The 24,123-nt window shown below is 48.2% G+C and overlaps 1 protein-coding gene across 1 annotated transcript in view; it reads right to left on the reverse strand.

The window, feature by feature from the left end:
- Positions 1 to 24,123, reverse strand: part of LOC120018950 (metabotropic glutamate receptor 5-like) — a 159,150-nt gene that overhangs the window by 185 nt on the left and 134,842 nt on the right. Inside the window, exons 4-14 of the mRNA XM_038962160.1 lie at positions 19,215 to 19,450; positions 14,452 to 14,573; positions 13,961 to 14,085; positions 13,459 to 13,627; positions 13,115 to 13,241; positions 9,464 to 9,581; positions 9,055 to 9,241; positions 4,339 to 4,497; positions 2,249 to 2,557; positions 1,884 to 2,050; positions 1 to 761 (exon numbers count right to left, since the gene is read on the reverse strand). The exon at positions 1 to 761 is cut by the window's left edge and continues 185 nt beyond it. Coding sequence (XP_038818088.1) covers positions 1 to 761; positions 1,884 to 2,050; positions 2,249 to 2,557; positions 4,339 to 4,497; positions 9,055 to 9,241; positions 9,464 to 9,581; positions 13,115 to 13,241; positions 13,459 to 13,627; positions 13,961 to 14,085; positions 14,452 to 14,573; positions 19,215 to 19,450 — 2,480 coding nt within the window. The remainder of the gene's footprint in view (positions 762 to 1,883; positions 2,051 to 2,248; positions 2,558 to 4,338; positions 4,498 to 9,054; positions 9,242 to 9,463; positions 9,582 to 13,114; positions 13,242 to 13,458; positions 13,628 to 13,960; positions 14,086 to 14,451; positions 14,574 to 19,214; positions 19,451 to 24,123) is intronic.

Here is a 24,123-nt window from a genome sequence, read left to right on the forward strand (position 1 = left end):
TCCTTAGAGGGGACTCCACTCCCACAGTGAGGTGTCGCACCGGAGAGTGGGAGGCCTGAGGGTGAGTTAGGAGGCGAGGGTGAGGCAGGGGGTGAGTGAGGCCGGCGTGTCCCCCTACGTAGGACTCTACAGGGGGCAGGGGCTGGACGTCAGCGTATGTGGTCATGGTGAGGGGGAGGGGGATCTCCCGGGGGAGGAGGAAGGGGTCTGCAGGGTGGGAGGGCGTCAGGGCGTGTGTGTGTGAGTGTGTGGGAGACGGGGAGAGCATCATGCTGTTGAGCTCGCTGATGTTGGCAGTGAAACGGTTAACCACGCAGCTGATCTGATCCATCAGAGAACTGTCAAACACATCACCCCCGCCGACAGAACCCCTGGTCAGGGAGGTCGGTACACCCATCACAAGCGGCTCCTCCCTTAGTTCCGCCCCATGCAGGTGCTGGCTGACAGTACTGATTGGTGAAGGGGTCTGAGGCCGGTAGGTAATTGGGCATCTCTCCTCGGCGTATCTCTCCTCTGCCTCTGTGAGCTCGTACAGGGTCTTGTCTGCATCAGGGTGGGAGTGGGAGTGGGGGAAGGACGGCATGCGGGGGTGAAGGTCAGGGCCCCCACTGTAGCGCCCCTCGGGGGTCTTGGAGAAGGGCTTGATGACAGCTGTCTGGTTGTTCTCCTTCCTCTTGATGTGGAATGACAGGCGCTGCCACAGGTGGTTTCCACGGGAACCCCGCTCCGTCTGGGCCCAGGATACTGACTTCCCATTGGAACTGCAGAGACAGGAAACAGGAAGTGAAAACAGGAAATGGAACAAGTGTGTCACAGCTGGTGCATAACAGTGTAGAAATTATTTTCTCTATTCCTCCCCTCCACTTTTATCTCCCCTGTTTGTCCACTTCCCTCTCTTCCCCCCCCCCCCCCCTCTCTCCCCCATCTCTCTCTCTCTCTCTCTCTCTCTCTCTCTCTCTCTCTCTCTCTCTCTCTCTCTCTCTCTCTCTCTCTCTCTCTCTCTCTCTCTCTCTCTCTCGCTCTCTCTCTCTCTCTCTCTCTCTCTCTCCCAATTGTCAGGTTAATTAGTGTGATTAATCTATGATGGAGCGTCTGATTAAATCATGCTGCTGTGGCTATGGGTGGGAGGACTCTAGAGAGACTCATATAACCTCAGCACACAGACACAAACACACACACACATATAACAAGGGGAGAAAGAGATGGAAAGAGGGGGGGGGGGTCTTTTTGACACATCTTATAGTGGTCTGATTGTAATCCTGCTTGCCAAGTGAGACAGTAACCAGCTGACTAAAGATAATGTCCTTTTCCCTTTTATCCTGTGGAGCAGCACGTTGTCATTTCATATGGTCACGTGGTTGTTCCATTAGAGATGCTTGTCCTTTAGCTTGTCCTCTTCAACTTTGTTTTATCTCCCTTTCTCTCTCTCCCCCCTCTCTCTCTCTCCCCCTTTCTCTCTCTCCCCCTTTCTCTCTCTCTCCCCCTTTCTCTCTCTCCCCCCTCTCTCATTTTCCTGGAAAGTGCCATCTGCATAATCAGGTGTGCGGGTCGGACTCAGGTCAGACAGAGAGACAGACAGCTGCACAGCTGGACAGTGACCCAGCACCGATCTCTGTACCCTCCTCAGCTAAACACTACCTCCTGTGTGACCCCAGACAGGCTCTACAGCATCTCTCTGTATTCCCTGCTCTACACACACACACACACACACACACACACACACACACACACACACACACACACACACACACACACACACACACACACACACACACACACGCACACACACACACACACGCACACACACACACACACACACGCACACACACACACACACACACACACACACACACACACGCACACACACGCATACACACACACACCTGAGTGTCTCTCCAGCGGAGCAGCGTCGCCTCCAGAGGTTGACCAGGCTGGAGGAGCGGCTGGCGGCCGAGGAGGACTTCCCATCACCCACGTGCATGCGTACCACCGTGCTCGTAGTGAAGGCACTGCGCACGTTACGCTCCGGCTTGGCCAGGATGATATACACCTGGAGAGAGCGAGACAGACAGAAGAGCTTCCTAACCCTTCATAAGCACTACATAACACTTGTTATAACCCTTCACAAGCCCCTTATAACCAAACACAATATTAAAAAAAAAACATTCCTTTTCAAGCCCCTCAGTCGAGCACCTGATTCCGTTTTGATTAAAGCTGAAGTTGTTTTCTCGTGTCCTGTGTGTGTTACCTTGGGAACGAACAGGCAGCAGAGCGCCACAGTGGCACTGAGGCTGACGCTGAAGCACATGGTGATGATCTTGTAGTTGGAACCGAAGTAGATGGGCACGAAGGCCAGCCAGATGATACAGGTGGTGTACATGGTGAAGGCGATGTACTTGGCCTCGTTGAAGTTGGCCGGGACGTTGCGCGTCTTGAAGGCGTAGAAGGTGCAGCTCAGGATCAGCAGGCCGTTGTAGCCCAGCGGCGCCACCACGCCCAGGTTGGTGGTGTAACAGATGCGGTTGACCTGCCGGATGCTGGGGTAGTCGTGGATCACCTGCAGGTAGTAGAGACATCTGTATCAGCATGTACATACACTGAGTGGACAAGACATTAGGAACATCTACTGCATCGTGCCTATGCCGCTCGGTCATCGCTCATCCATATGGTTATATGTACATATTCTTATTCCATCCCTTTAGATTTGTGTGTATTAGGTAGTTGTTGTGGAATTGATAGATTACATGGTATATATTACTGCACTGTCAGAACTAGAAGCACAAGCATTGCTCTACACTCACATTAACATCTGCTGACCATGTGTATGTGACCAATACAATTTGATTTGATTTGAACACTTTCCATGACATAGTGTGACCAGGTGAATCCAGGTAAAAGCTATGATTCCTTATTGATGTCACTTGTTAAATCCACTTCAATCAGTGTAGATGAAGGGGAGGACACAGGTTAAAGAATAATTTTTAAGCCTTGAGACAATTGAGACATGGATTGTGGATGTGTGCCATTCAGAGGGTGAATGGGCGAGACAAAAGATTTAAGTGCCTTTGAACGGGGTATGGAATTAGGTGCCAGGCACACTGGTTTGTGTCAAGAACTGCAACGCTGCTGGGTTTTTCTCACTCAACAGTTTCCCGTGTGTATCAAGAATGGTCCACCAGCCAAAGGACATCTAGCCAACTTGACACAAGTGTGGGAAGCATTGGAGTCAACATGGGCCAGCATCCCTGTGGAACGCGTTAGACACCTTGTGGAGTCCATGTCCCGACAAACTGAGGCTGTTCTGAGCGCAAGAGGGGGTGGGGTGGAACTCAATATTAGGAAGGTGTTCTTAATGTTTTGTACACTCAGTGTAGATGCTGTACAGTATGTATAGAGTCAGAAAGTGGGTTTGGGGGTCTCCCGAGTGGCACAGCGGTCTAAGGCACTGTACTGCGTCACTAAAGACCCGGGTTCGATCCCAAGCTGTGTCGCAGCCTACTGCAACCGGGAGACCCATGAGGCGGCGCATAACTTGCCCAGCGTCGTCCGGGTTAGGGGAGGGTTTGGCCCAGCGTCGTCCGGGTTAGGGGAGGGTTTGGCCCAGCGTCGTCCGGGTTAGGGGAGGGTTTGGCCCAGCGTCGTCCGGGTTAGGGGAGGGTTTGGCCTAGCGTCGTCCGGGTTAGGGGAGGGTTTGGCCCAGCGCCGTCCGGGTTAGGGGAGGGTTTGGCCCAGCGTCGCCCGGGTTAGGGGAGGGTTTGGCCCAGCGCTGTCCGGGTTAGGGGAGGGTTTGGCCCAGCGCTGTCCGGGTTAGGGGAGGGTTTGGCCAGCCGGGATGTCCTTGTCCCATCGCGCTCTAGCGACTCCTTGTGGCGGGCCGGGCGCATGCACGCTGACTTCGGTCGCCAGCTGTACAGTGTTTCCTCCGACACATTGGTGCAGCTGGCTTCCGGGTTAAAGAGAGCAGTGTGTCAAGAAGCAGTGAGGCTTGGCAGGGTCGTGTTTCGGAGGATGCATGGCTCTCGACCTTCGCCTTTCCCGAGTCCGTACGGGAGTTGCAGCGATGAGACAAGACTATAACTACCAAATGGATATCACGAAATTGGGGGAGAAAAAGGGCATAAAAAATATAATAACAATTTTAAAAATCAAGTAAAAAAAAGAAAGTGGGTTTGGACAACTGTAGAGGTGGAGACCAACACCAGGGTTTTCACTTCAGCCAGTTCAGCAAGTAAATGTATCATTCACTTAATTCTTTAAGAGGCAGTCTCAGACCCTTAGGCTGACAATTCCCTGCCACCCCCCACTGACACACACACACACCCAGTGGGCACAGCCTACCTGTGGGGGTTCCATGAGGAAGAGAGCCACTATGATGCCCAGCTGCAGCAGGATGAGTAGAGAGGCGATGATGAGCTGGGCGCAGGCAGACATGAACCTGGGCTTCTTTGTACAGATCTTCTTCTTACTGCCAGCCAGGATACGGGCTATACGGTTAGTCTGGAACAACAACACAGCCAAGATACGGGCTATACGGTTAGTCTGGAACAACAACACAGCCAGGATACGGGCTATACGGTTAGTCTGTAACAACAACACAGCCAGGATACGGGCCATACGGTTAGTCTGCAACAACAACACAGCCAGGATACGGGCTATACGGTTAGTCTGTAACAACAACAACACAGCCAGGATACGGGCTATACGGTTAGTCTGGAACAACAACACAGCCAAGATACGGGCTATACGGTTAGTCTGTAACAACAACACAGCCAGGATACGGGCTATACGGTTAGTCTGGAACAACAACACAGCCAGGATACGGGCTATATACGGTTAGTCTGCAACAACAACACAGCCAAGATACGGGCTATACGGTTAGTCTGGAACAACAACACAGCCAGGATACGGGCTATACGGTTAGTCTGTAACAACAACACAGCCAGGATACGGGCCATACGGTTAGTCTGCAACAACAACAACACAGCCAGGATACGGGCTATACGGTTAGTCTGCAACAACAACACAGCCAGGATACGGGCCATACGGTTAGTCTGCAACAACAACACAGCCAGGATACGGGCTATACGGTTAGTCTGCAACAACAACAACACAGCCAGGATACGGGCTATACGGTTAGTCTGCAACAACAACAACACAGCCAGGATACGGGCTATACGGTTAGTCTGGAACAACAACACAGCCAGGATACGGGCCATACGGTTAGTCTGCAACAACAACAACACAGCCAAGATACGGGCTATACGGTTAGTCTGGAACAACAACACAGCCAGGATACGGGCTATACGGTTAGTCTGCAACAACAACACAGCCAGGATACGGGCTATACGGTTAGTCTGCAACAACAACACAGCTAGGATACGGGCTATACGGTTAGTCTGGAACAACAACACAGCCAAGATACGGGCTATACGGTTAGTCTGGAACAACAACACAGCCAGGATACGGGCTATACGGTTAGTCTGCAACAACAACACAGCCAGGATACGGGCTATACGGTTAGTCTGCAACAACAACACAGCCAGGATACGGGCTATACGGTTAGTCTGGAACAACAACACAGCCAGGATACGGGCCATACGGTTAGTCTGTAACAACAACACAGCCAAGATACGGGCTATACGGTTAGTCTGCAACAACAACACAGCCAGGATACGGGCTATACGGTTAGTCTGTAACAACAACACAGCCAGGATACGGGCTATACGGTTAGTCTGCAACAACAACAACACAGCCAGGATACGGGCTATACGGTTAGTCTGCAACAACAACACAGCCAGGATACGGGCTATACGGTTAGTCTGCAACAACAACACAGCCAGGATACGGGCTATACGGTTAGTCTGCAACAACAACACAGCCAGGATACGGGCTATACGGTTAGTCTGCAACAACAACACAGCCAGGATACGGGCTATACGGTTAGTCTGCAACAACAACACAGCCAGGATACGGGCTATACGGTTAGTCTGTAACAACAACACAGCCAAGATACGGGCTATACGGTTAGTCTGTAACAACAACACAGCCAAGATACGGGCTATACGGTTAGTCTGCAACAACAACACAGCCAGGATACGGGCCATACGGTTAGTCTGTAACAACAACACAGCCAGGATACGGGCTATACGGTTAGTCTGTAACAACAACACAGCCAGGATACGGGCCATACGGTTAGTCTGGAACAACAACAACACAGCCAAGATACGGGCTATACGGTTAGTCTGCAACAACAACACAGCCAGGATACGGGCTATACGGTTAGTCTGGAACAACAACACAGCCAAGATACGGGCTATACGGTTAGTCTGTAACAACAACACAGCCAGGATACGGGCTATACGGTTAGTCTGGAAAAACAACAACACAGCCAAGATACGGGCTATACGGTTAGTCTGCAACAACAACACAGCCAGGATACGGGCTATACGGTTAGTCTGGAACAACAACACAGCCAAGATACGGGCTATACGGTTAGTCTGCAACAACAACACAGCCAGGATACGGGCTATACGGTTAGTCTGTAACAACAACACAGCCAGGATACGGGCTATACGGTTAGTCTGGAACAACAACACAGCCAAGATACGGGCTATACGGTTAGTCTGCAACAACAACACAGCCAGGATACGGGCTATACGGTTAGTCTGTAACAACAACACAGCCAGGATACGGGCTATACGGTTAGTCTGCAACAACAACACAGCCAGGATACGGGCTATACGGTTAGTCTGCAACAACAACACAGCCAAGATACGGGCTATACGGTTAGTCTGCAACAACAACACAGCCAGGATACGGGCTATACGGTTAGTCTGCAACAACAACACAGCCAGGATACGGGCTATACGGTTAGTCTGCAACAACAACAACACAGCCAGGATACGGGCCATACGGTTAGTCTGTAACAACAACACAGCCAGGATACGGGCTATACGGTTAGTCTGGAACAACAACACAGCCAAGATACGGGCTATACGGTTAGTCTGTAACAACAACACAGCCAGAATACGGGCTATACGGTTAGTCTGCAACAACAACACAGCCAAGATACGGGCTATACGGTTAGTCTGCAACAACAACACAGCCAGGATACGGGCTATACGGTTAGTCTGTAACAACAACACAGCCAGGATACGGGCTATACGGTTAGTCTGGAACAACAACACAGCCAGGATACGGGCTATACGGTTAGTCTGGAACAACAACACAGCCAGGATACGGGCCATACGGTTAGTCTGTAACAACAACACAGCCAAGATACGGGCTATACGGTTAGTCTGGAACAACAACACAGCCAAGATACGGGCTATACGGTTAGTCTGCAACAACAACACAGCCAGGATACGGGCTATACGGTTAGTCTGCAACAACATCACAGCCAGGATACGGGCTATACGGTTAGTCTGCAACAACAACAACACAGCCAGGATACGGGCCATACGGTTAGTCTGCAACAACAACACAGCCAGGATACGGGCTATACGGTTAGTCTGCAACAACAACACAGCCAGGATACGGGCTATACGGTTAGTCTGCAACAACAACACAGCCAGGATACGGGCCATACGGTTAGTCTGCAACACCAACACAGCCAGGATACGGGCTATACGGTTAGTCTGCAACAACAACACAGCCAGGATACGGGCCATACGGTTAGTCTGCAACAACAACACAGCCAGGATACGGGCTATACGGTTAGTCTGCAACAACAACACAGCCAAGATACGGGCCATACGGTTAGTCTGCAACAACAACAACACAGCCAGGATACGGGCCATACGGTTAGTCTGCAACAACAACACAGCCAGGATACGGGCTATACGGTTAGTCTGCAACAACAACACAGCCAGGATACGGGCTATACGGTTAGTCTGCAACAACATCACAGCCAGGATACGGGCTATACGGTTAGTCTGCAACAACAACACAGCCAGGATACGGGCTATACGGTTAGTCTGCAACAACAACACAGCCAGGATACGGGCTATACGGTTAGTCTGGAACAACAACACAGCCAAGATACGGGCTATATGGTTAGTCTGGAACAACAACACAGCCAAGATACGGGCTATATGGTTAGTCTGGAACAACAACACAGCCAAGATACGGGCTATATGGTTAGTCTGTAACAACAACACAGCCAGGATACGGGCTATATGGTTAGTCTGTAACAACAACACAGCCAGGATACAGGCTATACGGTTAGTCTGGAACAACAACACAGCCAAGATACGGGCTATATGGTTAGTCTGTAACAACAACACAGCCAGGATACGGGCTATATGGTTAGTCTGCAACAACAACAACACAGCCAGGATACGGGCTATACGGTTAGTCTGCAACACCAACAACACAGCCAGGATACGGGCTATACGGTTAGTCTGCAACAACAACACAGCCAGGATACGGGCTATACGGTTAGTCTGCAACAACAACAACACAGCCAGGATACGGGCTATACGGTTAGTCTGCAACAACAACACAGCCAGGATACGGGCTATACGGTTAGTCTGCAACACCAACACAGCCAGGATACGGGCTATATGGTTAGTCTGTAACAACAACACAGCCAGGATACGGGCTATATGGTTAGTCTGCAACAACAACAACACAGCCAAGATACGGGCTATACGGTTAGTCTGCAACAACAACACAGCCAGGATACGGGCTATACGGTTAGTCTGCAACAACAACACAGCCAGGATACGGGCCATACGGTTAGTCTGCAACAACAACACAGCCAGGATACGGGCTATACGGTTAGTCTGCAACAACAACACAGCCAGGATACGGGCTATACGTTTAGTCTGCAACAACAACACAGCCAGGATACGGGCTATACGTTTAGTCTGCAACAACAACTGACAACGTCACAGAGAATGAATGAATGAATGAATAGACTTCATACCGGGAGAGAAGGGGAAATCTGTAATAATGACTTCAAACACAGTCTGTTTGTTAAATCATTATGTCTAGATGTTCAAGGACATGGTAGGTGAAAGAATCAAGGTAAAGAGGGACTTGATGATGTACCTTGGTGACCAGGGCAGAGTAGCTCATGGCAGGGGACAGGCCTATGCCCAGTCTCTGTAGGTAGCAGTGTGCAGCATGGGGCTTGGCGATGAGACTGAAGGTACACAGATAGCCCAGACAGATCCCAGCCAGGATGATGTAACACAGCTCTCTGCTAGACGACTTCACCACCGGAGTGTCCCGGAACCTACACCCACACAGTTTGTTGTATAACCTTGTAACAAATATACTAACTTACAGTTAAAATGACATGTTGAAAAGAATCCCAAGCCAAACCATGTTGGAAAACAAGTGGAATCCCTTTAACGTGTTATACCCTGAGTTGTACTCCGTGCATATTTTCCCAAACAAAGGTTTGAATATGACATTGACTTTCACATTTATTATGTTAAAATCCATAACTTGTTACCTGATGAAGACGGAGGTGACGAAGAATGTGGCACAGAGTCCCAAACAAGCAAATGCCACAGCAGCAATGGGCTCTGGGTCCCCCCAACGCAGGTACTCCACTGGGATAGGGTCACAGCCTGGAGGGTGGGGGGGGAGATGGAGAGAGAAAGAGATGGTGAGAGGTTAAAAACAAACAGCATTGATAAGTTTTCAGTTTTTCTTACTTTCTTTCTCTCTCTTTTTCTCTGGATTTAGTTATCCCTCCATTTTTCTCACCGTCTCTGTCTCGTGTGCCCTCCTCTATCTCCCTCCTTTTCTCTCTCTCTCTCTCCCTCTGTTCCCCCACCCCTCCTGGGCTGTGAGATAAGTCTCATTAATTAAAGGGACAGTTGTAATTAGGTGCTGGCGTAATGTTCGCTGAAAATACCTCCCGCGAGACAGAACACCAGAGACGGCAAACCAGACAGAACACCGCCGCCACACTGCCGTTAAAATAGATGAAGTCATTAACGGCTCTACCTTTAACACAGTCTATAATGTTAAATTAACCAGTGAAGTAGTTCAGTTTAGAGGCAATAACAGTTTATTTGCTGAATGGGAGTATAGGTACCTTTAAGAGAAGAAATAATAATTCTGGAAGACACTGTTTACAAAACTTGAATTGAACTCAACTTTACAGTCGCTCAGGAACTTTGTATTGAGGCCTCTCTCTCTCTCTCTCTCTCTCTCTCTCTCTCTCTCTCTCCCTCTCTCGCTCTCTCTCTCTCTCTCTCTTCAATTTCAATTCCAATTTAAGGGCTTAATTGGCATGGGAAACATATATTTACATTGCCAAAGCAAGTGAAGTAGAGCAGTGGTTCCCAAACTTTTTATAGTCCCGTACCCCTTCAAACATTCAACCTCCAGCTGCGTAAGAATGAGAGTTGTTGTCACAACCCGGCTCGTGGGAAGTGACAAAGAGCTCTTATAGGACCAGGGCACAAATAATAATATAATAATCAATAAGTTTGCTCTTTTTTTAAACCATCTTTCATATAAAAACATATTTTTTCATTGAAGATTGTGAATAACTCACCACAGGTTAATGAGAAGGGTGTTCTTGAAAGGATGCACATAACTCTGCAATGTTGGGTTGTATTGGAGAGAGTCTCAGTCTTAAATTATTTTCCACACACAGTCTGTGCCTGTATTTAGTTTTCATGCTAGCGAGGGCTGAGAATCTACTCTCACATAGGTACGTGGTTGCAAAGGGCATCAGTGTCTTAACAGCATGATTTGCCAAGGCAGGATACTCTGAAAGCAGCCCAATCCAGAAATCTGGTAGTGGCTTCTGATTAAATTCAATTTTCACAGAACCGCTTGTTGCAATTTTGATGAAGATCTCTTTTTCAGATATCGGTAAGTGGACTGGAGGCAGGGCATGAAAAAGATAACGAATCCAGTTGATTGTGTCATCCGTTTTGGGAAAGTACCTCCGTAATTGCGTACCTAACTCACTCAGGTGCTTCACTATATCACATTTGACATTGTTAGTAAGCCTGAGTTCATTTGCACACAAAAAAATCACACAATGATGGAAAGACCTGTGTGTGTTGGCCTGCCATATGAGTTCTGTTATACTCACAGACATAATTCAAACAGTTTTAGAAACTTCAGAGTGTATTCTATCCAATACTAATAATAATATGCAAATATTAGCAACTATGACTGAGGAGCAGGCCGTTTACTCTGGGCACCTCTGTGCACCTTTCATCCAAGCTACTCAATACTGCCCCTGCAGCCATAAGAAGTGAATGATAATGCGGAGGATTTCCCCAACATTGCTGTTGACGCATATCCCACGGTAGTTATTGGGGTCAGATTTCTCTCCACTTTTGTGGATTGGTGTGATCAGTCTTTGGTTCCAAATATTGTGGAAGATTCCAGATCTGAGGATGATGTTAAAGAGTTTAAGTATAGCCAATTGGAAATTGTTGTCTGCATACTTTATCATTTCATTGAGGATACCATCAACACCACAGGACTTTTTGGGTTGGAGGGTTTGTATTTTGTCCTGTAGTTCATTCACTGTAATTGGAGAATCCAGCGTGTCTTGGTAGTCTTTAATAGTTGATTCTAAGATTTGTATTTGATCATGTATCTGTTTTTGCTGTTTGTTCTTTGTTTAAAGGCCGAATAGATTGGGGAAGTGGTTTACCCATACATGTCCGTTTTGGATAGATAACCCTTCGTGTTGTTGTTTGTTTAGTGTTTACCAATTTTCCCAGAAGTGCTTAGAGTCTATGGATTCTTCAATTACATTGAGCTGATTTCTGATGCTCTGTTCCTTCTTTTTCCGTAGTGTAAATCTGTGTTGTTTTAGTGATTCACCAATGTGAAGGCGTAAACTTAGGTTTTCTGGGTCTCTATGTTTTTGGTTGGATAGGTTTCTCAATTTCTTTCTTAGGTTTTTGCATTCTTCATCAAACTATTTATCATTGTTGTTCATTTTCTTCGGTTTTCTGTTCGACATTTTTTTATTTAATAGGGAATAATGGCGCCGGAGAAGAGGGCAGGCGTTTTACATGTCCCCAACCGATTGGTTTTTTTTGTTCGTTTCTTTGTGTTTTTTGTAACATTTTTTAAAAACTTATTTTGTAGATAATGTTGCCGCTACCGTCTCTTATGACTGAAAAAAACTTCTGGACATCAGGACTACGATAACTTACCATGGACTGGCAGAATCCTTTTTTGACTTTAATGAGTCTGACGAGCCCGACGCAAACGATATACTGCTTTTTCGGGAACAGGCCCAGATCCCCGTGATTTGCGTGAAGAGGAGGCGGAGAAAAAGGGGTCAAAGGGAGGGCTGCCTTCTGAGAATTCGTAGGCGATCGAATAATCCCCCACTTCCACTTCCTTCCATTCTGCTAGCATACGTGCAATCTTTGGAGAATACAATAGATGACCTACGCGCAAGATTACACTACCAACGGGATATTCAAAACTGTAATATCTTATGCTTCACGGAGTCGTGGCTGAACGACGACACTATCAACATACAGCTGGCTGGTTATACGCTGTATCGGCAGGATAGAACAGCTGCATCTGGGAAGACAAGTGTGTGGAGTTACAGTCCCGACGGGAGCCACATTACGTGAGCGCTTACTTCTCTCCGGTGTACTTCTCTCCTTTCCTTAAAAAGTTGCAGTAGAATACTCCAGTAAAGTGTGTAATCTGTGTTCGCAGCTGTGATGCGTTGGGCTCATGTTTTAAACATTGGAGCTTGCTGGCTAGCAGCTGTATAATGATGAGCAGTCGAATGCATTACAGAACAATATCCACAGCTCAGCTAAAATACATTTGCATAGAAAATTGCCCTCAATACAGAATAATTAGTACAATGGTGACCATGCCAGTGTCAAATTAAGAAGAGGAGGGGAGAGGGGATGAGCGGGAGAGGAGGAAGAGCGGGAGAGGAGGAAGAGCGGGAGAGAAGGAAGGATAATTAGCTGCTTTCATGGAAATAGTACAGATTCAGTCAAAACACGATCAGTGTATACTGTGTGTGTGTGTGTGTGTGTGTGTGTGTGTGTGTGTGTGTGTGTGTGTGTGTGTGTGTGTGTGTGTGTGTGTGTGTGTGTGTGTGTGTGTGTGTGTGTGTGTGTGTGTGTGTGTGTGTGTGTCTCACCTGTGAGATGGAAGGTGGGCCAGGAGCCCAGGTCACAGGCTCGGCAGGTGTACTCATCAAACACAAACTCATTCTCCTTACAGGGAGTGCAGGTCCAGCAGCAGCTCACCTCTCCTTTACGGATCACCTGGAGGACACAACCTCATCAGCTCAGGAAAAACACACCAATCAGAATGCTGCAGAAATACTATCTTAGATAGAATACACCAATCAGATTGAAATATCAACAGAGATACTCTTGAAGGGTCAACCTTTCACCTCCTCCCTCCCTCCCTCCCTCCCTCCCTCCCTCCCTCCCCCCAGAGCATACACAGGATGTGTCTGTAGGGATGTGTGTGTGTCACCTTAATCTGTCCCTTGTCACAGGGTTCGCTGCAGACTGATTTGATGATGGTGTCCTTGCTGGCCCAGATTTCGTCGTCGTCGATCTTCAGCCCACTGTTGTCCCAGCTCCCTACGTTAATATAGTCATAGTAGTCCTTCCCCATCTTCTTAAAGTTCATGATCTCATATCTGACACACACACACACACACACACACACACACACACACACACACACACACACACACACACACACACACACACACACACACACACACACACACACACACACACACACACACACACACACAGGAGTCAGTGCCTCTGAATCTATTGATACATACATACTAAGGTATGGAGATACTGTGTATGGGATGAGATCATCACAGCCAGGCCACTGCTCTTCTTATTTATGAAGTCCTATTTAGACACACACACACACACACACACACACACACACACACACACACACACACACACACACACACACACACACACACACACACACACACACACACACGTACCGGCCAGGTGAGTCTCCGTTCTCGTCAAACAGGATACCCTCTCCAGACACGCCTGTGAAGTTGGTCTTCATCAGGAAGTCCAGCAGTGTGGCACCATCTATAGGTCGCATGGCATCACACAGCCCCTGGACCACCATCACCATCATCACCATCATCATCATCACCATTATCAGAATCATCAACATCACCATCATCATCATCATCTCCACCATCATCATCATCATCATCAACATCATCATCATCATCATCATCATCAGCATCAACATCATCATTATCATCACCATCATCATCATCTCCACCATCACCATCACCATCATCATCATCATCAGCATCAACATCATCATTATCATCACCATCATCATCATCTCCACCATCACCATCATCATCATCATCATCGTCATCTCAATAACAATATGAACAATCCCAACTATAATCAACTATAATAGTGACAGTAGATTGTTGTTAGTACAGCCAAGTCCAGTAGCACCCACCTGGTAGCCTGGGCAGAGTGAGCGCTGCATGTTATGGAGCCCATAGGCCATGGAGTAGATGGCATTGATCACAAAGCCCATCTTAGTGTCCTGGGCATACTGCTGTCGCAATGACTCCCGCTCTGGGAGAGAACCAGAGAGGAGAAAGACAGAAAAAGAGAGGATTGGACGATGGATGAAAGGGAGAGATGGAGACAGATGGAGAGGGATAAGGATGGAGGGAGGGAGATTGAGGGAGAGGGATAAGGATGGAGGGATGGAGGGGGAAGATGGAGGGAGAGAGATAAGGATGGAGGGGGGAAATGGTGGGAGAGGGATAAGGATGGAGGGAGGGAGATAAGGATGGAGGGAGGGGGATAATGAGTGAGGGAGGGGAAATGGAGGGAGAGGGATAAGGAGGGAGGGAGGGGAAATGGAGGGAGAGGGATAAGGAGGGAGGGAGGGGAGATAGAGGGATAAGGATGTAGGGAGGGAGGGGATGGAGGGAGAGGGATAAGGATGGAGGGAGGGAGGGAGGGGATGGAGGGAGAGGGATAAGGATGGAGCGAGGGGATGGAGGGAGAGGGATAAGGATGGAGGGAGGGGATGGAGGGAGGGGATGGAGGGAGAGGGATAAGGATGGAGGGAGGGAGGGGATGGAGGGAGAGGGATAAGGATGGAGGGTGGGAGGGGATGGAGGGAGAGGGATAAGGATGGAGGGAGAGGGATAAGGATGGAGGGAGAGGGATAAGGATGGAGGGAGGGAGGGAGGGGATGGAGGGAGAGGGATAAGGATGGAGGGAGGGGATGGAGGGAGAGGGATAAGGATGGAGGGAGGGGATGGAGGGAGGGGATGGAGGGAGAGGGATAAGGATGGAGGGAGGGAGGGGATGGAGGGAGAGGGATAAGGATGGAGGGAGGGGATGGAGGGAGAGAGATACGGATGGAGGGAGAGGGATAAGGATAAGAATGGAGGAAGGGAGGGGGTGGAGGGAGAGGGATAAGGATGGAGGGATGCGGGAGATGGAGGGAGGTGGATAAGAATAAGAAGAGGAAGGGAGGGGGTGGAGGGAGGGGGGGATAAGGATGGAGGGAGGGAGGGAGGAGATGAGGGGGAGGGATAAGGTTGGAGGGAGAGGGATAAGGAGGGAGAGAGGGATGGGATGGAGGGGAGGGGAGGGATGGAGGGAGAGGGATACGGATGGAGGGGGGGATAAGGATGGAGGGAGGGATGGGATGGAGGGAGAGGGAGGGAGGGGGATAAGGATGAGGGAGAGGGATAAGGATGGAGGGAGGGAGGGAGGGGATAAGGAGGGGGTGGAGGGGATAAGGATGGAGGGAGGGAAGGGGATAAGGATGGAGGGAGGGGATAGAGGGAGAGGGATAAGGATGGAGGGAGGGAGGGAAGGGGATAAGGATGGAGGGAGGGGATGGAGGGAGGGGATGGAGGGAGAGGGATAAGGATGAGGGAGGGAGGGGATGGAGGGAGGTGGATAAGAATAAGAAGAGGAAGGGAGGGGGTGGAGGGAGAGGGATAAGGATGGAGGGAGGGAGGGGATAAGGATGGAGGGAGGGAGGGAGGAGATGAGGGGGAGGGATAAGGTTGGAGGGAGAGGGATAAGGAGGGAGGGAGGGATGGGATGGAGGGAGAGGGATACGGATGGAGGGGGGATAAGGATGGAGGGAGGGATGGGATGGAGGGAGAGGGAGGGAAGGGGATAAGGATGAGGGAGAGGGATAAGGATGGAGGGAGGGAGGGAGGGGATAAGGAGGGGGTGGAGGGGATAAGGATGGAGGGAGGGAAGGGGATAAGGATGGAGGGAGGGGATAGAGGGAGAGGGATAAGGATGGAGGGAGGGAGGGAAGGGGATAAGGATGGAGGGAGGGGATGGAGGGAGGGGATGGAGGGAGAGGGATAAGGATGAGGGAGGGAGGGGATGGAGGGAGAGGGATAAGGATGGAGGGAGGGAGGGAAGGGGATAAGGATGGAGGGAGAGGGATAAGGATGGAGGGAGGGAGAAAAAAGAGACCAATTAGAACACCCTGTAGCTAACAACCAGTTTTGCCTTCATGAAACTCAACCTGCTTTATGAACTTCAAACACCCTCTCTTCCCTCTCTTCCCTCTGTACTCGTCTCCTCCCACACCTCTCCTCTCTAGCTGTGGTTACACCTTGCATTAACATGTGGTTGTCGTCATCTGATCAAGATGACAACTGGACAGTTTTGGTGTTTTGGGAACATATCTTTAGTGATGTTCCCACCAGACTGTTCCCACCAGACTGTTCCCACCAGACTGTTCCCACAACCTAATGAAACATTCTGGGAACCTTTAAAGAACAGACCAAATGTGTTCTGGGAATTTCCTTGAAACAGCAAGTGGTATTGTATAATCCTCTGCACAATTAGACAGTTTTCGTATTTTGGGAACATATAATTAGTGATGTCCCCACAATGTTCTCACCAGACTGTTCCCACAACCTAATGAAACATTCTGGGAAACTTTTAAAGTACAGACAAACATAAAAATATATCTTAATTCAACTGGCCGGTGGGAGTTTTTTGTTGAGAGGCTGGGACGTTGGCCAAATGTATACGCTTTCGTTGTCTGGATTTGTTTACACTTCAAGGATGTCCATATAAGATGCATCATCGACTACCTCCGGAGGTGGTCAGGAAGATCTCATCACAATCAGATCACAATGCATCTTTTTATTGTCTATACCTGTCGACAAATGTGGGCACAATCAGACTGTGGACAAACATGCGTCCGTCATGACAACGGACGCATGTTAGAACCAGGTATAAACGGGGCTTCTGTCTCATCTTGTTTAGTTCATTTTCATTAGAATACATGAGTCCTTTTGAAGAAATCAAACACACCGGCAGGTTTGCATATGAATGATGAGAAAGAGAGATCGAGAGAGAGAGAGAGAGAGAGAGAGAGAGAGAGAGAGAGAGAGAGAGAGAGAGAGAGAGGAGAGAGAGAGAGGGGGGAGAGCGAGAGAGAGAGAGAGAGAGAGAGAGAAGAGAGAGGAGAGAGAGGGAGAGAGAGAAAGAGAGATGGAGGGGAGAGAGAGAGAGAGAGAGAGAGAGAGAGAGAGAGAGAGAGAGAGAGAGAGAGAGAGAGAGAGAGGGAGAGGGAGAGAAAGAGAGAGAGAGAGAGAAAGAGAGGGAAAAGAAAGAGAGAGAAAGAGAGAGGAGAGAGAGAAGGGGAGAGAGAAAGAGAGAGAGAGATCGAAAGAGAGAGAGAGGATAGAGAGGAGAGGGAGAGAGAAAGAGAGAGAAAGGAGAAGAGAGAGGGGGAGAGAGAAAGGGAGAGAGAGAGAAAAAGAGAGAGAGAATGGGAGAGGGAAAGAGAGGGGAGGGAGAGAGAGAGAGCGAGAGAGAGAGAAAAGGAGAGAGGAGAGAGAAAGAGGGGAGAGAGAGAGAGAAAGAGAGCGAGAGAGAGAAGGGGGAGAGAAAGCGAGAGAGGAGAGACTTTTGGACATAAAGGTGATGTTCCAGGCATATTGGGGGGTAATGGAGGGAGGTGGGCGTAATGGAGGGAGGGGGGCGTATTGGAGGGAGGGGGGCGTAATGGAGGGAGGGGGGCGTAATGGAGGGAGGGGGGCGTATTGGAGGGAGGTGGGCGTAATGGAGGGAGGGGGCGTATTGGAGGGAGGTGGGCGTAATGGAGGGAGGGGGGCGTATTGGAGGGAGGGGGCGAATTGGAGGGAGGGGGGTTTATTGGAGGGAGGGGGGTTTATTGGAGGGAGGGGGGTTTATTGGAGGGTGGGGGCGTATTGGAGGGAGGGGGGTTTATTGGAGGGAGGGGGCGAATTGGAGGGAGGGGGGTTTATTGGAGGGAGGGGGCGAATTGGAGGGAGGGGGGTTTATTGGAGGGAGGGGGCGAATTGGAGGGAGGGGGGTTTATTGGAGGGTGGGGGCGTATTGGAGGGAGGGGGCGAATTGGAGGGAGGGGGGTTAATTGGATGGAGGGGGGTTTATTGGATGGAGGAGGGTTTATTGGAGGGAGGGGGGTTTATTGGAGGGAGGGGGTGAATTGGAGGGAGGGGGGTTTATTGGAGGGTGGGGGCGTATTGGAGGGAGGGGGGCATAATGGAGGGAGGGGGGCGTAATGGAGGGAGGGGGCGTATTGGAGGGAGGTGGGCGTAATGGAGGGAGGGGGGTTATTGGAGGGAGGGGGGTTTATTGGAGGGAGGGGGGTTTATTGGAGGGAGGGGGGCGTATTGGAGGGAGGGGGGCTTATTGGAGGGAGGGGGGTTTATTGGAGGAAGGGGGGTTTATTGGAGGGAGGGGGTTTTATTGGAGGGAGGGGGGTGTCTGGATAAAGGATGGTCTAACAGCCTGATCAGTTCATATTAGTTCTGGAGAAACATGTGTCTATGAGGCCTGTGATTAGCAGAACTACACACACACACACACACACACACTCACACACACACACACACACACACACACACACACACACACACACACACACACACACACACACACACACACACACACACACACACACACACACACACACAGTGCCCAGCTGAATATGCAGATTGTTGAATGAACAGAGGAGTGAATGTGGCAGCAGGCTGAATGAAAGAGCCTCCTTGTCCAGATGTGTTGAATGGACTGGTCAGATCTGAGAGCTACTTCATACATCCTTTGACGTCATCATTGACGCCCACAAACACACCTGGTTTCCAGAACAGTGTGCATGCCTGCATGTGAGCGTATGCTTGTCTGCGTGTGTGCCTGCTTATACGAATATGTGTGTATACTCACTGCTGCAGGTGCGGTTGTACTTGAGGCTCTCCTGTGGGTGTCCCTTCAGCCTACAGTGGAATCGGTGTTGCCAGAACTCAGGGAACCAGGGGTTTCTCAGGTTGTTGTCCGGCCGCAGCTTCAGGTAGTACTCATCAAACCACTTCACATCAGCTGACTGCAGCTTGATGGTGATTCCCCCCGCCGCCTCGCGCACATACCCATCTGTCACATCGTACCGGTCCGCCCAGCCATCACTGGGACAGGGGACAGAGGGACATAGAAGTTAGGAACCATGAATCAACGTTGAAGGGATTTAAAAGGAACGTTAGAAACATAGTCACTGGAAAACAAGAACATTGGTCTTAGGTTCTGGAAGTGACGTGTCTGTTCCATACAAGGCCTAAGGTGTCCACTGGTTGACGTCTTTGGTTGTTTATGTGCGTCTGTATTCTGTCGTCATTTTCGGCTGACGCAATTCTTTATCTGTGTATTGAAGTTGAAATAGAAATTGGAGAGTGACAACTTTTTTTAGGGGTTGCATTTCAAATAATTTGCTATCCTTTTGTGTCAGGCAGAAACCATAACAATAAAACCTGAAGGCATCTAGACACCCCAGTCACTAAGCAGAGCCCTTGAATGGTGCTCATCATTGGTCCCGAACTGTAATTATGAAAAGCAGAAGCGGCGGTGGAGGAGGCAGGAGGGGTAACCAAGGGTAACTACACTATTCACCAGCAGAAACACTGTTTGTGTTTCTCCCTCACCTTCTCTGTACCTCACACACACCGGTTCCGCCCGCCTCTCACACAGAAAGGAGGGGGAAAAAACACACAAATCCATTGCTGTTACACATTCTCTCTGAATTACGCCTTCACAGTGTTGGCGGCTCACAGTGTGTGTGTGTGTGTGTGTGTGTGTGTGTGTGTGTGTGTGTGTGTGTGTGTGTGTGTGTGTGTGTGTGTGTGTGTGTGTGTGTGTGTGTGTGTGTGTGTGTGTGTGTGTGTGTGTGTAGGCCAGCTGGAGAGCTTCTTATTGTGTTACATTACATCTCACTGTAGAGAGGAGAGAAGGGATAACACACTCACTCCATAAATAATGGAAACATTTCTATCAGACTGACCAAACTCTGCTACTCTCACCTCAAGGACACACACAGAGAATAGAGACATGGAGAGAGATGGAGAGAGAGACAGAGAGAAAAGGAGAGATGCTTTTTTAAATTATGAGTGAAATTCCATTTTCATCTAATCTTTGGCAAAACACACACAAACACAATGCATATAAAACATAGAGATGTATACACACACAGAGAGAGAGAGAGAGAGGGGGGGGGAGAGAGGCAGGCAGGCAGGCAGGCAGGCAGGCAGACAGACAGACAGACAGACAGACAGACAGACAGACAGACAGACAGACAGACAGACAGACAGACAGACAGACAGACAGACAGACAGACAGACAGACAGACAGACAGACAGACAGACAGACAGACAGACAGACAGACAGACAGACAGACAGACAGACAGAAGGAAGGAAGGAAGATATCAGATATCACAGGACCATATCATGTATTCCTGTATATAATTTATTCATGTATTCCTGTATATCATGTATTCTTGTATATGATGTATATCATGTATATAATGTATTCCTGTATATCATGTATTCATGTATATCATGTATATAATGTATTCATGTATTCCTTTATATCATGTATTTCTGTATATCATGTACATCATGTATATAATTTATTAATGTATTCCTGTATATCATGTATTGCTGTATATCATGTACATCATGAATAGTATTTAATCATGTATTCCTGCATATCATGTATATGAGTTATTAATGTATATTATGTATTCATGTATATAATGTATATCATTTATTCATGTATTCCTGTATATCATGTATTTCATGTATTCATGCATATCATATATTCCTGTATATCATGTACACTACCATTCAAAAGTTTGGGGTCACTTAGAAATGTCCTTGCTTTTGAAAGAAAAGCACATTTTTTGTCCATTAAAATAACATTGAGGCAGAGTTGCAAAGAAAAAGCCATATCTCAGACTGGCCAATAAAAAGAAAATATTAAAATGGGCAAAATAACACAGATCCCGGACAGAGGAACTCTGCCTAGAAGGCCAGCATCCCGGAGTCGCCTCTTCACTGTTGACGTTGAGACTGGTGTTTTGCGGGTACTATTTAATGAAGCTGCCAGTTGAGGACTGGTGAGGTGTCTGTTTCTCAATCTAGACACTCTAATGTACTTGTACTCTTGCTCAGTTGTGCACCGGGGCCTCCCACTCCTCTTTCTATTCTGGTTAGAGCCAGTTTGCGCTGTTCTGTGAAGGGAGTAGTACACAGCGATGTACGAGATCTTCAGTTTCTTGGCAATTTCTCGCATGGAATAGCCTTCATTTCTCAGAACAAGAATAGACTGACGAGTTTCAGAAGAAAGTTCTTTGTTTCTGGCCATTCTGAGCCTGTAATCAAACCCACAAATGCTGATGCTCCAGATACTCAACTAGTCTAAAGAAGGCCAGTTTTATTGCTTCTCTAATCAGGACAACTGTTTTCAGCTGTGCTAACATCATTGCAAAAGGGTTTTCTAATGATCAATTAGCCTTTTAAAATTGTAAACTTGGATTAGCTAGCACAACGTGCCATTGGAACACAGGAATGATGGTTGCTGATAATGGGCCTCTGTACGCCTATGTAGATATTCAATAAAAAATCTGCCGTTTCCAGCTACGATTGTCATTTACAGCATTAACAATGTATACGCTGTATTTCTGATCAATTTTATGTTATTTTAAAGGACAAATAATGTGCTTTTCTTTCAAAAACAAGGACATTTCTAAGTGACCCCAAACTTTTGAACAGTAGTGTATGTTGAAGAGGGTGGGGCTTAAGCTGCATCCCTGTCTCACCCGACGGCCTGTGGAAAGAAATGTGTGTTTTCTTTGCCAATTTTAACCACACACTTGTTGTTTGTGTACATGGATTTTATACTGTGTATGTTTTCCCTCCAACACAACAATTGGTGTAGCAGACACTCATGCCAAATTGAGTCAAAAGCTGTTTTGAAATAAACAAAGCATGAGAAGACTTTGCCTTTGTTTGTTTGTTTGTCAGTTAGGGTGTGCAGGGAGAATACGTGGTTTGTCGTACGGTAATGTCCCTCATTTGTGAGTGTGTATAGCAAAGCGTACAGCTTGTTAGAGAACATTGACGCACAGACACTACTACACTGCACAGAAAATAGGAGGCATCTTCCACACTACGTAATGGACTCACACACACCCACACACACACACGGATGAACTGTAACGCTGTAATTTGAGAATAATGAACAAGATAGATTTTTTTGATTGAAATGCTCCCCCTTTTCCTCTCTCCCCCTTTTCCTTTCTCTCTCTATTTTCCTCTCTCTCTCTCTCTCTCTCTCTTTCTCTCTTTTCCTCTCTCTCTCTCTTTTGTTCTCTCTCTCTCTCTCTCTTTCTCCTCACTCGGTCATGCCATCCTGGCTCTCCAAGCCCCCAGAGAACAAAAACTCATTTTCTCAAACTGCTGCGCTCCAAACTACTCTAAACTACAGCCTGATTGGAGACAGGAGGTGTATGCATCTCTCTCTCTTTCTCTATCTCTCTCTCATCCGTCACCCCATCTGTCTCCCCCTGTAGCTTCTCTCTCTCCCACCCTCCAACTTTTTATTTCTCTCTCTCTCTCTTTGGCTCCCTCTCTCTATGTTGCTCCTTCTGTCTTTCTCTCTCTCTCCCCCTCTCCCTCCCTTGCTCCCTCCAGCTCAGATCCTAAGTCATGGTTCTGGCATTTGTCACTGAGAGATGCATGTCTCTCTGTTAGGCTCTGCATGTAGCAGCAGCCTACAGACACAGGCTATTCATGCGTGTAAAGCTTACCGTATGCTTCCCAGTCGAAACAGTTTGTGCATATATTATGATGAAATGTTGAAGTATTTTTTACATTTTAGTTTTCATCAGTTTTTTTCCCGGCATTTTCCCGAAGTTCGTTAGCTAAATTTTACGCCCCTTCGTAGGAGTGGTAACATTGTGGTGGTGGTGGGAGTGGTGGTAGTGGTGGTGGTGGTGGTGATGGTGGTGGTGTGTGTGTGTGTGGGTGTTTCTGTCGGTGTGTGTGTGTGTGTGGGTGTGCTTGCGTGCGTGCGTGCGTTTCCACTGCTAGTCCACCCCTTGGCAATTAAAAAACTGTCCTCATCTCAATCCCCAGATTACTTCATCAATATCCTCATCAATCACTCAGCAGCCGATCAATTAGGTACTGGATCACAATAAAATAGCTACATGACAGTCCTAACGAGAAATGTTGAAAAGGTTTAAACTCTTTCTCTCTCTCTCTCTCTCTCAGTGCATGCTGGGAGTGTTTTTTTGTTGAGAGGCCGTGTGGAGGGCTCTGTCCTTACATATTTTCTTTTCATACATTCTTTTCTTGGTCTTTTCTTAAAATTGTTATTTTCTATGGTGGAGGGTTAACGCAATGTTAGTTTAGCGGTACCCACTGGTTTTTTCAACGTTAGGAAGAGGACAGAGTTGTAGTTTCCTAGTTTTGAACAGTGTGGTGTGCAATGGCTTTGCATTCTAGCGTGGCGGAGACGCTGTCATTACGGCATGGATTCAGGTGTGTTCCTGAGATTGAAGATAAGGTGGAGGAGGTTCTGCTCGTGGTCGGCGAACAGAGAGGCTGAGTTTTTACATTCCGCATCCAGAATGAGCAAAGCTGTGGTTGTGTTCATGAAAAGAGTACATTTGGTGGGTAGGCTGATTGCTAGTGGAATATTTGTAAGGGATGTGTTGGAGCCGATTTCTCCTGTTTCGACTCCTGCGACTAGGGTGGTAGTTGCCAATCTGCCTCCGTTTATTACGGATGATCAAATCCGGAAAGA

This window comes from Salvelinus namaycush, chromosome 23 (assembly GCF_016432855.1).
Source record: "Salvelinus namaycush isolate Seneca chromosome 23, SaNama_1.0, whole genome shotgun sequence".
In the NCBI taxonomy this organism is placed as follows: Eukaryota; Metazoa; Chordata; class Actinopteri; order Salmoniformes; family Salmonidae; genus Salvelinus; species Salvelinus namaycush.